The sequence below is a fragment of the Gigantopelta aegis genome, unplaced genomic scaffold (assembly GCF_016097555.1).
Source record: "Gigantopelta aegis isolate Gae_Host unplaced genomic scaffold, Gae_host_genome ctg4762_pilon_pilon:::debris, whole genome shotgun sequence".
In the NCBI taxonomy this organism is placed as follows: domain Eukaryota; kingdom Metazoa; phylum Mollusca; class Gastropoda; order Neomphalida; family Peltospiridae; genus Gigantopelta; species Gigantopelta aegis.
Genome location: NW_024534029.1, coordinates 1 through 13,268, shown reverse-complemented (window position 1 = coordinate 13,268; position 13,268 = coordinate 1). Strand labels below are relative to the sequence as shown.

The window sequence follows — 13,268 nt, the reverse complement described above, 5'->3', positions numbered from 1 at the left end:
TATTTTAACCATGGATTGCACAAAAAAGGTAGGTGTGTTTGATACCGAAATAAGGGGCATTGAAATCAGAATGCTCCTCGTACCTCACGCGCAATGGCATTTTGGCTCCAAATGCGGTTTTTGACGTCATACCGCGATATTTTTTTTTTTTTTAATGTCGATACTCGTGGGTCAAAATCGACTCACACTCTGACCAGAGATCAAATATTTATTTTGTTTGGCCTTACTTTAAGAACAGGTAGTTCAGCTGTTTTGTCATGAATAAATAATAATCACGGGGTATTGTAGTCACTTCACATCAGGGTGGATGTAGGTCAGTGATAGAGAGAGCTCACACGAGGTGTGCTGTGTCGCATGGCCCATTGTTCTCTGTCCACGGTTGGTTTGTCCATCATCATGTGATTCTTTAAAAAAAAAAGCCGAGGCGATTCTTTCCCTCCGTATCGGCTTAGAAGTTAGGAATTTCCTTTAAATGTAAAAAACTGGACTATGTGTTTTATTTTCTGAACAAAAAAAAATCAAAAGTAGTTCACCTTTACGTATTTTTCCATGGCCTAAATAAGAGTTTCGTCAACTCTGCTGTACATTCACGAGCTCAAGCACACACTCGGCTAAAAAGATTGATAAAAATATCAAGGAGTCCAATATCTGGGGATCCTCGAATTTGAGGCCACTTTATCGTTACAAAACTTTAACGTAAGGTTTGTTTTTTTTCCAGCGTACCCCCCATGTTTTTTTAGATAAGAAATAGTTTAGCCGTTTGAGTAGTTCTGTCCCCCCCTCGAGAGCTCCAGTTGTCCCCCCCTTACTTCGTGAAAAAGGGTAACCGATGAATTTCTTATAACTTTTTCCTCTCCTCCCCTGTTCATAAAACCCCCTCTTTCTTTCCTCTCTTTTTTCCCCCCTTCAAACGTTCCTCCCCCCCTTTTTTTCCGATTTTCAAAATAATCTTTTCTTTCCCTCTAACATCTTTCCTTCCCTCCAATCAACCTCACCTTCTTGTCTTTCCCTCTCTTTTGTCCTCGTCTTATAATCCACAATTCCTTTTTAACACATATTATGTAATTACACAACTTCTCCGTTTTGTCTTCCTTTTTCATACCCTGATCCTCATTAACTTTTAGGCCCTGTGTCAACCATTTTATCTTTTACCCGAGCTCACACCCCCCCTTTTCACTGTGTGTGTCCCTCTGACCCACTCAAACTCCATTTCACCTTTTCCCCTTCCCTTTCTCCCTTTTCCCCTACCCCTAATTATTCCCACCCCCTACCTAGTCCTGCCATTTCCCTCATCCTTTCCTCCCACATAATCTTTCCCTTACCCTTTTTTACAATTTCCCTTCCTGGTCCCTCCCCATCCCACCTTCCACCCCCCTTTTCCTTCTCTCCCTCCCTCCACTGTCTTCCAAGCACCCTGCTTACCATCTCTCCTTCCCCCTTTTGTAAATTCCCTTTCGCCCCCTTTCCCTTACCCCCTATCTGTTTCAATCCTCTTTCCATTTCTCTTTTTTTTTTTTTCTTCCCTCCACCCCTTTTTCCCTCTTCTTTCCCCCCCCTCCCCCTCCTGTCTTCCTTCCCTCCTTCTCTCCCCTCTCCTCCTTTCCCTTTTTCTTCATTTTCTTTCTTTTCCCTCTCTTTCCCCTTCTCTCCTCCTTCTTTCCTCTCTTTCTCCTTGTCCTCCCTTCCTTTCCCCCCTCTCCTTTTCCCCCTTCCTTCTCTTCTCCCTCTTTTCCCTCTCTCCCGTTTTCCTCTTTTCTCCCTTCCCCCCTTTTCTCTTCCCCTCCTTTTCCCCCCCCATTTTCTCCCCCCGCTTTTTTTTTTTCCTCCTCCATCCCCCCCCCTTTTTTTTCCCCCCTTTTCTTTTTCTTCTTCTCCCCTTTCCCCGTCCCGACTCTCCCCTCTCCCCCCCCTTCTCCTTTCCCTCTCTCCATCTCCCCCCCCTCCTTCCCCATTCTCTCCCTTTTCTTTCCCTCCCTCTCCCTCCTTCTTTCCTTCTTCCTTTTTTTCCCTTCCCCGTCCCCCTCCCTTCTTTTCCCTCCCTTCTCTCCTTTTTTCTACTTCCCCCTCCCCTTTTCCCTCTCTCTTTTCCTCTCCCTTTCCCCGTCTCCCCCCATCCCCCCCCCCCTCTCCCTTCTCCCCGCTCCTTTCCTTTTTCTTCTCCCCCTTTTTTTCCCTCCCCCTTCTTCCCCCTTTCGTTCTTTCCTTTTCCTCCTTCCCTCCCTTCTGGCTCTTCTTCCTCCCCCCTCTCAATCTTTTTCCAGCCCCCTTCCCTTCCTCATTCCCCCCCTCTTCTTTTCTCCTCTTCTTCGCCCCTTCTCATTCCTCCATTCCTCCCTCCTCTCCTCTTCTTGTCACCTCCTTCCCGTCCACCCCTTCCCTCCCATGAACCCCAACCTTTCCTCATTCTGACTCGCTCTCTCTTCCCTTGTCTCCCACCTCATTACCCTCATCCATCTTCTCACCACCCTTTACTTCTAGACTCCGTCTACCTCAGCCTCCATGGTCCGGCGGGATCATCCCTCTCTCCCCCATCCTCCTCTCCCTCTCCTGGTGCTCCGCTCTCTTCGACTCCTCACAATCCCTCCTCTCCTCTCTCTTTCTCTTCTCTCCATCTCTCCGCTCTCTCTCCTCTCTCTCCTCTCTCTCTCTCCTCCCTATCCTCCTCCTCTCTCTCATCGGCATCTCGTCATAGTTCTTAGACAAAATAGTTTTATCTTCTATATAGATGTTGATGAATGCAATATTGGAAAACACAACTGTAGTATTAATGCTAATTGTATTAACACTAAAGGATCTTACGACTCTCATTGTATTTCGGGATACATTGGTGATGGAGCCCAGGATATACACTATGCTGAGAAAGTACATGACACAAGTCACGTGTGTGAGGCAAGGGGAAAAAAAGAAAAGAATAGAAACGTGTGTCACAGGAAGAGGTTGGTTTTTCAGAAGTATTTGATTGGAAGCCACGCTTCAAAGCATTAATAGAGCCAACCACCTTGAACAAGCTTTCACGAAACGAGTAACAAGCTGGTCGGTGCATAGATCATTTAAAAGATTTCACCTACTTGTTTCAACAACGGATACATCTTTTGCGTGTAATAAAACAAGTAGTTAGCTGTGGAATTGTGGATTTCAGCAGACACCAGATCACAAAGGTGTTTTTGGACGATGTTTCTTCTTCCGTGTCTGTTGATTTGGATAAACGCAGGTAAGGATGGTCGTACAGACTCGTTCACAGGCGTGCCCACGTGCGGACCACTGAAAGGCGATAAAATAAATCGTGTTTAAAAAGAGTGAACAGAAAGTTATTAATTGATCGGTGATCGGTTAGGCGGTTATTTAATTGGTTGTCTGCTTGATTAATAATTAACTGATAGATTCATTGTCAGTTTTGAAGCGCAATGTCCTGGACAGACATCGGTTATCAATATGTCTGATTTCGAAAACGTTCCAAATTCAAAGCCGACAAAAGTAGCCTGCTGGGACGCAGGGATGTCGGACATTGGAGAGACGGAAGGGGTGGGCGCGGGATTGTGTGTGTGTTGGGGGGGGGGGGGGGTGTCTCCCAGAAAATGTGTTTGGTTCTTCTTCTTCTTCAAATATATGAATTGTGCTACTTAATTTACTTTCTGGCGATTGAATGATAAGTTTCATGTTCGCATTTGTTTGAAAAAGTACAGCTGTTGGAGCCAAACTTTCAGAATTACAAGCTTTTGCAGACAAGTAAGAGCTTACAAAATCGTTTCTTGCCGACGTAGCCCAATGATAAATAGGTCTGATGCCCGGCCGATCTCGGATCGGTTCACGGTTGGTTAGCCATCTGGGCTACTTCACTTTCCAGTCAATGCTGCACAACTGGTTTAACAAAAATCGTGGTATGTACTATCTTGTACTTGGCAAGATACACAAATCACAAAACAACAAAACCATTATCCACTCTTCACACCGTATCATGTGTAGAGTTAAATAATAATGATATAAATAATTATTTGCTGCTTTTCAAGATAGTAGCCCATGGTTTGGCAAGAGCGAGTTTCTTCTCTCATATATATATATACACGTTGAAATCTAAAGCTGCAGTTTCATCATTTATCAATCAAGTTTTTTAATTGTAGAAATATGTTATTTAATATAATTTTGATGAACTCGCTACCTATTGCACATCACATTATAGCCTATATACATGTATATATCGCATACACATACGCATACACATATACATGCGCATACGCATACGCATACGCATACGCATACGCATACACATATACTTATTACCCATATGGTTAAACATATCTTATGAAAGTGATAGCCACTAGAATGCCAAGTTGGACATAACACTTCGACCTCACATGATGACGTCATCGATTGACGCACTAGAACCTTATAGGAACGTCAGCTAAACGAGTTGAGTGATATAAATCAAGATAGATTATGGGTACTAAATAGGATATTAAAGTCGCTAACATTTGTTATCACGTTTATATTCCTCGTGAAATAGTGTTCATTGTCACTCGCTAAAGCTCGTGGAAATTAGTTCACACGGGACAGCAACATGATACGTGTGCGTGTATGTGTGTGTGACATTATGCGACACTGATGCGTTGATACTTAATTATTTGTTATAAATTTATCTTTGAACTTTAAGTTACTTGTTCGTGAACATAGCCAAACAAACAAAGAGAAAAGAAAAGAAATAAAATCGAATACCACAATGTTTGCTGGAACATTCAATTCCAAGCAGAAGGAGATCTCTAAACTCAAGGCAATAGTTTAGTATTTATATTATATTACTTAGACTGAAACAAATAACTTTGATTATCTATTACCATTGAAGAAAACCAAATAGCTAAAACATATGTAAAAATAAGGGGTTGGTTTAAACAAATATATCTTAAAATAATCTCAAAATGCCCAAAGCTGACAGACTGTAATCCGCCTGAAATATGTTCTAGGATATGTCTTGACCAAAATCAACAATAAACAAAACTAAATATTTCTGTATACCACACAAAACTGATGGTCAAGGAGGCGATGTAGTTGACATTAACATGTTCCTATAATAAAACTGACATAATTTTATTGAAATACAACAGAAATCTGTCTAGCACTGTTAAGGAATGAAGTATAAACCTTGTTGTGTGGTGCAAAATAATACATAAGATGAATGGCTAAGATAAAATATTTAAATTGTGTACTGACAAAGTTTTTAATACATAAGTAGTAAATAAATAATAGTTCTCATTCGATCGTAATCGTAATCGTAAACTCTATTAACGTGCCTCTATCCAATTAAGGTTCAAGCACGTCTCTCCCATACCCAATCTCTGGCATGACCAGTGGTCGAATGTGAGACAGATAATTTACTTATTAATGGGACAATTTTGAATTATTTATAAAAGGTATAAGGGGAATTTTGATGCGTCGTTGAAATAACCTATGGTATTTAAATAGAAATTAATTTTAATTACTTTAGTGCGACGCTTGTTTTTGACTGGGCAATTCCATACAGGTAAATACAATTTATATGCCCTTAACAAGATTAAGATTGAAACAGATTAAAGAGGGCAATTCCGGGAGCCCAAAAAGATGAATATCTCATTCGATTTTGATGTGTTTTGAATATATACTGAATATCTAAAGAATCGCGAACTGTGTTTAGATTTTTTGTTAATTTAAAGATTATTAAGTATGAATCCCATTAGGTTTTGTATTTATTATCAGTGTCAAAGTCTTGTGAATATTTTAGGCCGATTTTCACAGTATATTTACGGAATTAATTTTAGCATTTCGTTTGTTGTTATACTGTGTATCGTCACGAAAAACCTCAAATGTAACATTTTAATAGAAATATTTACTTAACTAAATTTTCGATTTACAATCTTAAACATTCTACATCAACACAACGCCATCGTTAAGCTTACTTTTCCAACCCAAATCTTTATTGTAAATAAAAATTAATACATTAAAATAAACATGTAGACCGAATTTCCGCAAAATAAAAATCTGTTTGTGAATACTTCCAAGCCTGATAGTCTTCTACAATACACATTTGTGATATTTAACAGTCGAATGTCATTAAGTTTATAATACTACTACGTTAAGTTTACGAATATGCGTCGAATATGTCATTATTGTGTAGCGGGGGAGGGGGGGGGGGGGGATGGTGTTGTGATGGGCAGAGAAATAAATAAGTTAATACAAAACATTGAAAAACTAAACAATAAATAAACAACATTTTTTTTTTTGCACCGTGTTGCACGTTCCCACAATCCCCCCGATTCCCGCCGCGAGCAAAGAGCCAGGTTATAGCAAACACAGACGTAGTCTTAAAGGAACAGACCCCAGTTTTTAAACACTAAGGCATATTTTTCACTATTAGAGCCTTTTATGATCACTGAAATAAAACATTGCTTATATTTTATTGTTTAGATTATCCATTTCCGTACAACCGAAGAGATTCTGGTCATTCTGGTGTTTCTAACGCACGTGCGTCTGAGAAGTAACGGTTACTGAATCGCGTTTTAGTCTATTTTAAGGGTATTTCAACGTCACAGACTCTTGTTTCACTTTGTTGTATCCAAATTTGTTACAGGTTTGTAAATTTGAAAGTAGAGTTGAAAGGTCTAGGTGAAAAATATGTCTTATAGTTTAAAAACTAGGGTCTGTCCCTTTAATGAAAGAAGTTCCTGCTTGACGGGTATGTAATTTTAGAACTACTCGAATATCTAGCGAGACCTCTAGTGAAATAGTATTCTCGTTACCGCATGACTAACCGTCTTTCATAGACGACGCATGTTTTGATGTAAACTGTAACACACTGAGACGTTAAAGCTGAATCATGCTCAAATACTCTGAAACATCTAACCTTATTCCATGTCAAAGGTCAAACCATTGAAATGAACAACACAACGCGTTTCAGTGTCAAAGGGACCAAACTGAGCTTGTAGCTACTTTAAAAGGTTTTCGACACATTAAATATTGTTACATTATTAAAATTAAAATTAATTTACTTTTTCTTTGTTTGGAATATGAATATCTATATATACGCAGTGCATTTAAGGACATCGTGATTTTTTCTAGTAGTTCTATACAGATTTTTTTCTAAAATCATTTCGTACCTACAAATGTATCCAACGGCTAAACGAAATTATAAATAATTCGGCCGACGGTAATCCGAAATGTATTTATCCGCATAAACGTACGTGATAGGGGTGTGTGTGTGTGTGGGGGGGGGGGGGGGGGGGGGGGGGGGGTTGGGGTGTGAAACAAGATAAGTACATCAATTTACCATCAAACTACATCTAGTTTAAATCTGTTTGGTGAGGGCGGGATATAGCCCAGTGGTAGAGCGCTCGCCTGATGCGCAGTCTATCTGGAATCAATCCCCGTCGATGGGCCTATTGGGCTATGTTTCGTTACCGCAAGTGCACCACGACTGGTATATAAAACGCCGTGGTATGTGCTATCCTGTCTGTGGGGTGGTGCATATAAAATATTGTAAAAATGTAGCGGGTTTCCTCTCTAAGATTATATGCCAAAATTACCAAATGTTGATATCCAGCAGCCGATGTTTTAATAAATCAATGTGCTCTAGTGGTGTCGTTAAACAAAACAAACTTTAACATTTAACTGTTTGAGTGAAGGTATGGGAGACTCGATTGTAATTAGGAGTGGTGGGGAGAGAGTATTTACCCCACATTCATTCATTTGAACTTATTTTCGTGCTTATATCCAATTAAGGTTTAAGCACGCTGTCCTGGCACACACCTCAGCTATATGGACTGTCTGTCCAGGGCAGTGGGTTAGTGGTTAGTGGTTAGTGAGAGAAAAGAGGCTGTAGTGGTCTTACACCTACCCATTCAGTCGTTAAAACTAGCTCAGGGTGGGAGCCGGTACCGAGCTGTGAACCCAGTACCTACAAGCCTTATGTCCGATGGCTTAACGACGACACCACCGAGGCTGGTTTACCCGATAAGGATACGCCCTGTGTCTGTTAATCATTATGAATTTCGCAACATCACTTCTATACAGTTAAGTACGATCAACCTAAATTTAGTCAGTTAGCTTTGAAGTTGAACAGGCCTCTCCGGGATACGCAAGGAAGCCCGTGTATGTTAAAACACCCGTGTGGAGTTATTTAGATTCAGTATCAACCCGAGCTTGACCATGTATTTAGGACTCACTCACCTAGACATCACTGTTATAATCGCATGGCTGGCTGTCATATAACATACTGAACCAAAGGAGAAATCTGACAAATATTACCAGTTTTTATAAGAAAGTTTAAGTAAGACAATTAGAGTTAATAGTACCTTTTCGTACTATATTGGACATGGAAAATAGAGATTAACTGAAACAATTGTAGTTACCTGGGAATTGTCATGGGGGTTGAAATTTTATTTCAAAATTGCAACGAACCAATGCACAACAAGCACTATTTTCACAATAGGTCGCAATGACACACAAAATTAAAAATCTATATTTATGGTAGGCCATTAAACGTTGTTGGTAAATATTCCATGAATTTAAACTTTAAATTAAATAAAATATATCGCCTTACGAAAAATGTTACGTCACAGGATATTCCCGTGGTCTATCTATCGCCACAGGCTCGCATAATACAAGTTTTATTCGTAATATATGATATTGACGATGACGGAAAACACTCTGGAAATACTTTAACGAAGTCTGCTGTTTGGTCGCACATACACGATACACCTCTATGATCTATGACCGGGACTATGTCCCATTTATTTGTGTCGATTAGTTATCAATGTACTTTGAAAATGTGTGATCGGAAACAAGAGACTTGTCACTCGACGTGTGTGGACCCCGATAAGACTCCCTCTTATCCACCCCAACATTGTCATATGCTCGAGCGCACGGTTAGTAGGATGTATTGGTGAAATTGTCGTATAAGAATTGAACACAGGTCAAGGTACATATTACCCCCAGCAACACACGTATTGAACCGTCAAGTCTTATTGGTTACCGCATGGCTGCACCTGTATACATTAAAGTAGACTTAGCAAAGCCATTGAAATATGTTAACATTAGTGAAAGAATGCAGTCCCATTGAAATATGTTAACAATAATGGAATAATAGTATTTTTATGTAGCTGAACTATCCAACTCCTTGTACGCCTTGTATAAGAGTAGTTTTGTTAGTCATGGAATTCGTAACAGGCTTCTTCATTGGATTGTCATCTGTTTGAGTTACTATACGGCCAGTATATTTTAGAGAAGTCGATTAAAATTGATAGATCCTGTTTGGAATATTTTAGCTTGTTTATTTGTATTGATGTATCTCTTTATCAATATACAATAAAAATCGTCTGCTACAATAATACTAATGTAATAATCATGGCATTCACAGTGATGATGACGGTGATGATGATGATGATGATGATTATAATTTTGACGATAGCCATGATTTGATGAATATGAATACGACGATAATCATTGATATGATTGTGACAATACCGATGATAAAGATGAATATGTAGATGATGATGATTTTAATGGATGTGACGATGATGATGATGATGATGATGTTGATAATAATGATGATGATGATGTTGTTGATCTTGATGATAATGATGATGATGTTGATGTTGATGATAATGATGATGATGATGTTGATGATGAATCGGATTGAAATACCTAGGAAATATATAATATATATGTATATGTGTATGTGTGTGTGTGTATATATATATATATATATATATATATATACATGTATATATATATATATATATATATATATATATATATATATATATATATATATATATATATATATATATATACTCTTAAAAAAGTAGGGGAACTCTAATAAGAATTTACAATTGCCAAAATTGTAAGGTATATTAGCTATGGGGAATGGCTATATGATAATAGTGAATTACAGTAGGTTTTATGACAACCAAAAATCTTGAAGGACGATTAGGGTCAAAAGTGAAATTTGAAAGTTGACGTTTTTTTATCAGTAAATCGCAAATTCAAACAACAAAAATGACTAAAAAACAAACCAAACACAATGATCAACAGAATGAACAAGATTGACAGAAATAATGTTCCACAGTGATTATGTTTTTCTTAGCATTAATCATATTAGAAAACTAAAATAATGCGAAATGATTTTCTGGCTGAGTTCTTCCCTTTGGTTCTTAATCGATCACACAGTTGCTGTTTGAAATGTCCATTTCGTGTATATATAAAATACTCATCAAATTACTAATGCAGTCAGTGTGTCTTTCTCTTTTCTTTCTTTAAAGTGTACGTGACGGAATCGCGGTGTCCAAATGATAGCATTCCAGGTAAGTTTCATATTAATTTAAAATAGAACACCACATAATTTAAATTAATATTGTTAGTTGCCCACAAAACATGCTTGGAGTAGTTTTGGTTATTCCACTGTGTTTCCGTGTAACCGTGCTGTACCAGCCATGACCTCCAGACATGCAATTATGCTGTGAACAGAGGAGCAGCCGTGGGTGTCTAAATGATTCTCATTGTGTTCAAATGTTTATCATTTCCATTAAAAAACACAATATCCTCTGTCCACGTATCATCATGAATATTGTTGTGCAATTATTGTTCGCTGTTTTGGATTTCAAACTGAGTAATTTTATAAGCTTTCCACCCTTAATTTCCTTCTATCTCGAATACGATTATGCCACTATTATTCCGATATTCTGTTTAATAATTGTTGAATTTTATATTTTAAGCTCTAAACTACTACAATATCACTAGGGATTAATTTGGTAATGGTTTGCCTTACTATGATTAAAGGGGACAGCCCTGAGTTTGCAGCCAAGATGTTTTAACTTTGAAATATAACGTATTACAATATGACATTGGTGTTTTAACTTTGAAGTATGACGTTTTACGATTTGATATTGGTGTTTCCAGTTGTGAACCTGTGTGAGTTCAACTACTATTTCGGCAATAACATCTACCTCGATGGACGGCTCATGCAGAGTTACGCTCAAGACTGCACGTGCACCATTACTCCGACCGTCAACCAGTCGATGACCTACGTGTCCACATCTCCCCAAACAGGAAGTGCGCAGTGCGACAACGCGACATTCAGTATAAGTCCAGGCATGACGTCATCCGTGACGTGGGACTGTACAGACGATGGCTTTAATCAAACCGAGGCTGCCATCAGTAGAACCTCCCCGTGGAAAGTGAGAATGACAAAAACCACTTCCGGTCTGATGCTGACAGAAGATATTGACACTGGTTACTGTCTGAGACTTTCAACAACTACTGCAAGTACGTAAGAAGATGTATTTGAGGATGTATATGATGCTCTCTCTCTCTCTCTCACTCTCTCTCTCTCTCTCTCTCTCTCTCTCTCTCTCTCTCTCTCTCTCTCTCTCTCTCTCTCTCTCTCTCTCTCTCTCTCTCTCCATCTTCCTCTTCCTGCTCCATCCTCTCTGTCGCGTTCTTACTTTCTCCATCTTTTCTTATCTTCTTTGTTTATCGCTCTTTCTCTCTTGAAATCGTAACCAAGGTTCTCAGTTACTGATTTTTCCCAGACTAGATCTAGGTCTCAACAACATTCTTTTGCCATGATGACGTGATGTATTGATGTTAGTGTACATTATCTCTGTGTTAATTTCCATTTCAAGCTGTGATCCAGTATTTCAATATTTCAGAATTCACCGTGAGCTGTGTGTCGGGGACGAATACCACTATGGACGTAGACGAATGTGAACAGGACTCGGACAACTGTGACGTCAACGCTTTGTGCACCAACACATTTGGATCCTTCACCTGTACCTGTAAAGCTGGGTTCTCGGGAAATGGTACCAACTGTAAAGGTAAACAACAAACGAGATACTCTCGACATACGTAATTCAAAATTATACGTAGCTCCACTTTCTTTTTAGACGGAGCGTTCAAAAAGGCGCCCAAATTCCTTCATTAAAACTGCACAAACATTCTTTTTGGCGCAATCCTACAGGAGTTTCAAAATTCCATAGTACCAAAACTATCCCCCGCCCGCTACTGACGCCGGTCACCCTGCTGTTGCTCCCTTGCACCTGCCTGTGCGGGCGGCCTCCTCTGCCACCCACCCCAATCCATTTCCTGTCCTGGACAGAGGAGCCAGCCAAGATCGGCACATGTGTCCATGACAAGCGTACCCTACAATATCTTCCTCTGAATGTGCAACCCTCTGACCTGACCTGCCCTGACCTTAGCTGACCTGACCTAAACAACAAATGTCCTCGTATTCTTGCCTTTATAGCCAGATACGTTTCTTACGTGCCTGCAGAGGCCTGCAGAGGCACCATTTACTGTGCAGAAACATGTTTTTAATATGCAATTGTAGCCATAAAAAAAGAAATTAATAATGAATTTGTGTTTTAAATTCTGACAAAAACACTTTTGTTTCCTAGGTCCTAACCAGATATAACGTGATAAGGGAATACTTGACTTTATTAACAGGCTAGCCGTTGTATAACAGTGTTGCATACATATATACATATATACATACATACATGCACACATACATACATACATGCCAAGTAATTATAACCAAATAAATTATGAAACATATATGGTGCAATGTATAATGGTAAAAATGTAGTAAATATTTTTAGTTTTAATGGTGGGTGTTGTATTCAATGTTTAACCATATGAGATTTCTAAATATTTTTTTATGTGTGGTCACAAAACGTTTCAAACATAATATGTTAAATGATTGGAATGGTTTAGATGTTTGTAGTCAAGGGCGTTTAAATTAATTAATTATTACATGTGTCACAAATGGTTAGTATATGAAAAAATTATTTATATATAAGTATGTAAAACCACAGTGTAAGGAGCTGTGGGGGAAAAGTATAATACAATACATAAATCAAGGTAAGTTGAATGTTCTCGTCTTCTGTATAGATGTTGATGAATGCGGTACTGGAACACACAACTGTAGTAGTAATGCTGTTTGTACCAACACTAAAGGGTCGTATGACTGTAAGTGTAACTCGGGATACACTGGTGATGGATTCAGCTGTGCAGGTGAGGAGCAACGTTTACTTGATTTAATTTATCGTCGATTTAAAAAGTTCATTGAAAGTAAATCCTTCTTAAACTTTATGGGCCGAATTTACAAAGCCTGTTTATGTCTTACATGCGTGTAACTACATTAAAAACAGGCTTCATAAATGTGACCCTTATATTTTAAAATATCTCTTCATCAGCAATGACTTAAATGAAACCGAGATGTTAGTGTTTAAACTGGAATCTCTGCA

At 38.8% G+C, this 13,268-nt stretch overlaps 1 protein-coding gene across 1 annotated transcript; it reads left to right on the top strand.

The window, feature by feature from the left end:
- Positions 1-2,995: 2,995 nt before the first annotated feature.
- Positions 2,996-13,172, top strand: LOC121366103 (fibrillin-1-like). Its single transcript, XM_041490688.1, has 5 exons — positions 2,996-3,211; positions 10,284-10,325; positions 10,921-11,286; positions 11,673-11,837; positions 12,913-13,172. The coding sequence occupies exons 1-5, from the start codon at positions 3,172-3,174 to the stop codon at positions 13,155-13,157; spliced, it is 858 nt and encodes a 285-aa protein (XP_041346622.1). The 5' UTR covers positions 2,996-3,171; the 3' UTR covers positions 13,158-13,172.
- Positions 13,173-13,268: the final 96 nt, after the last annotated feature.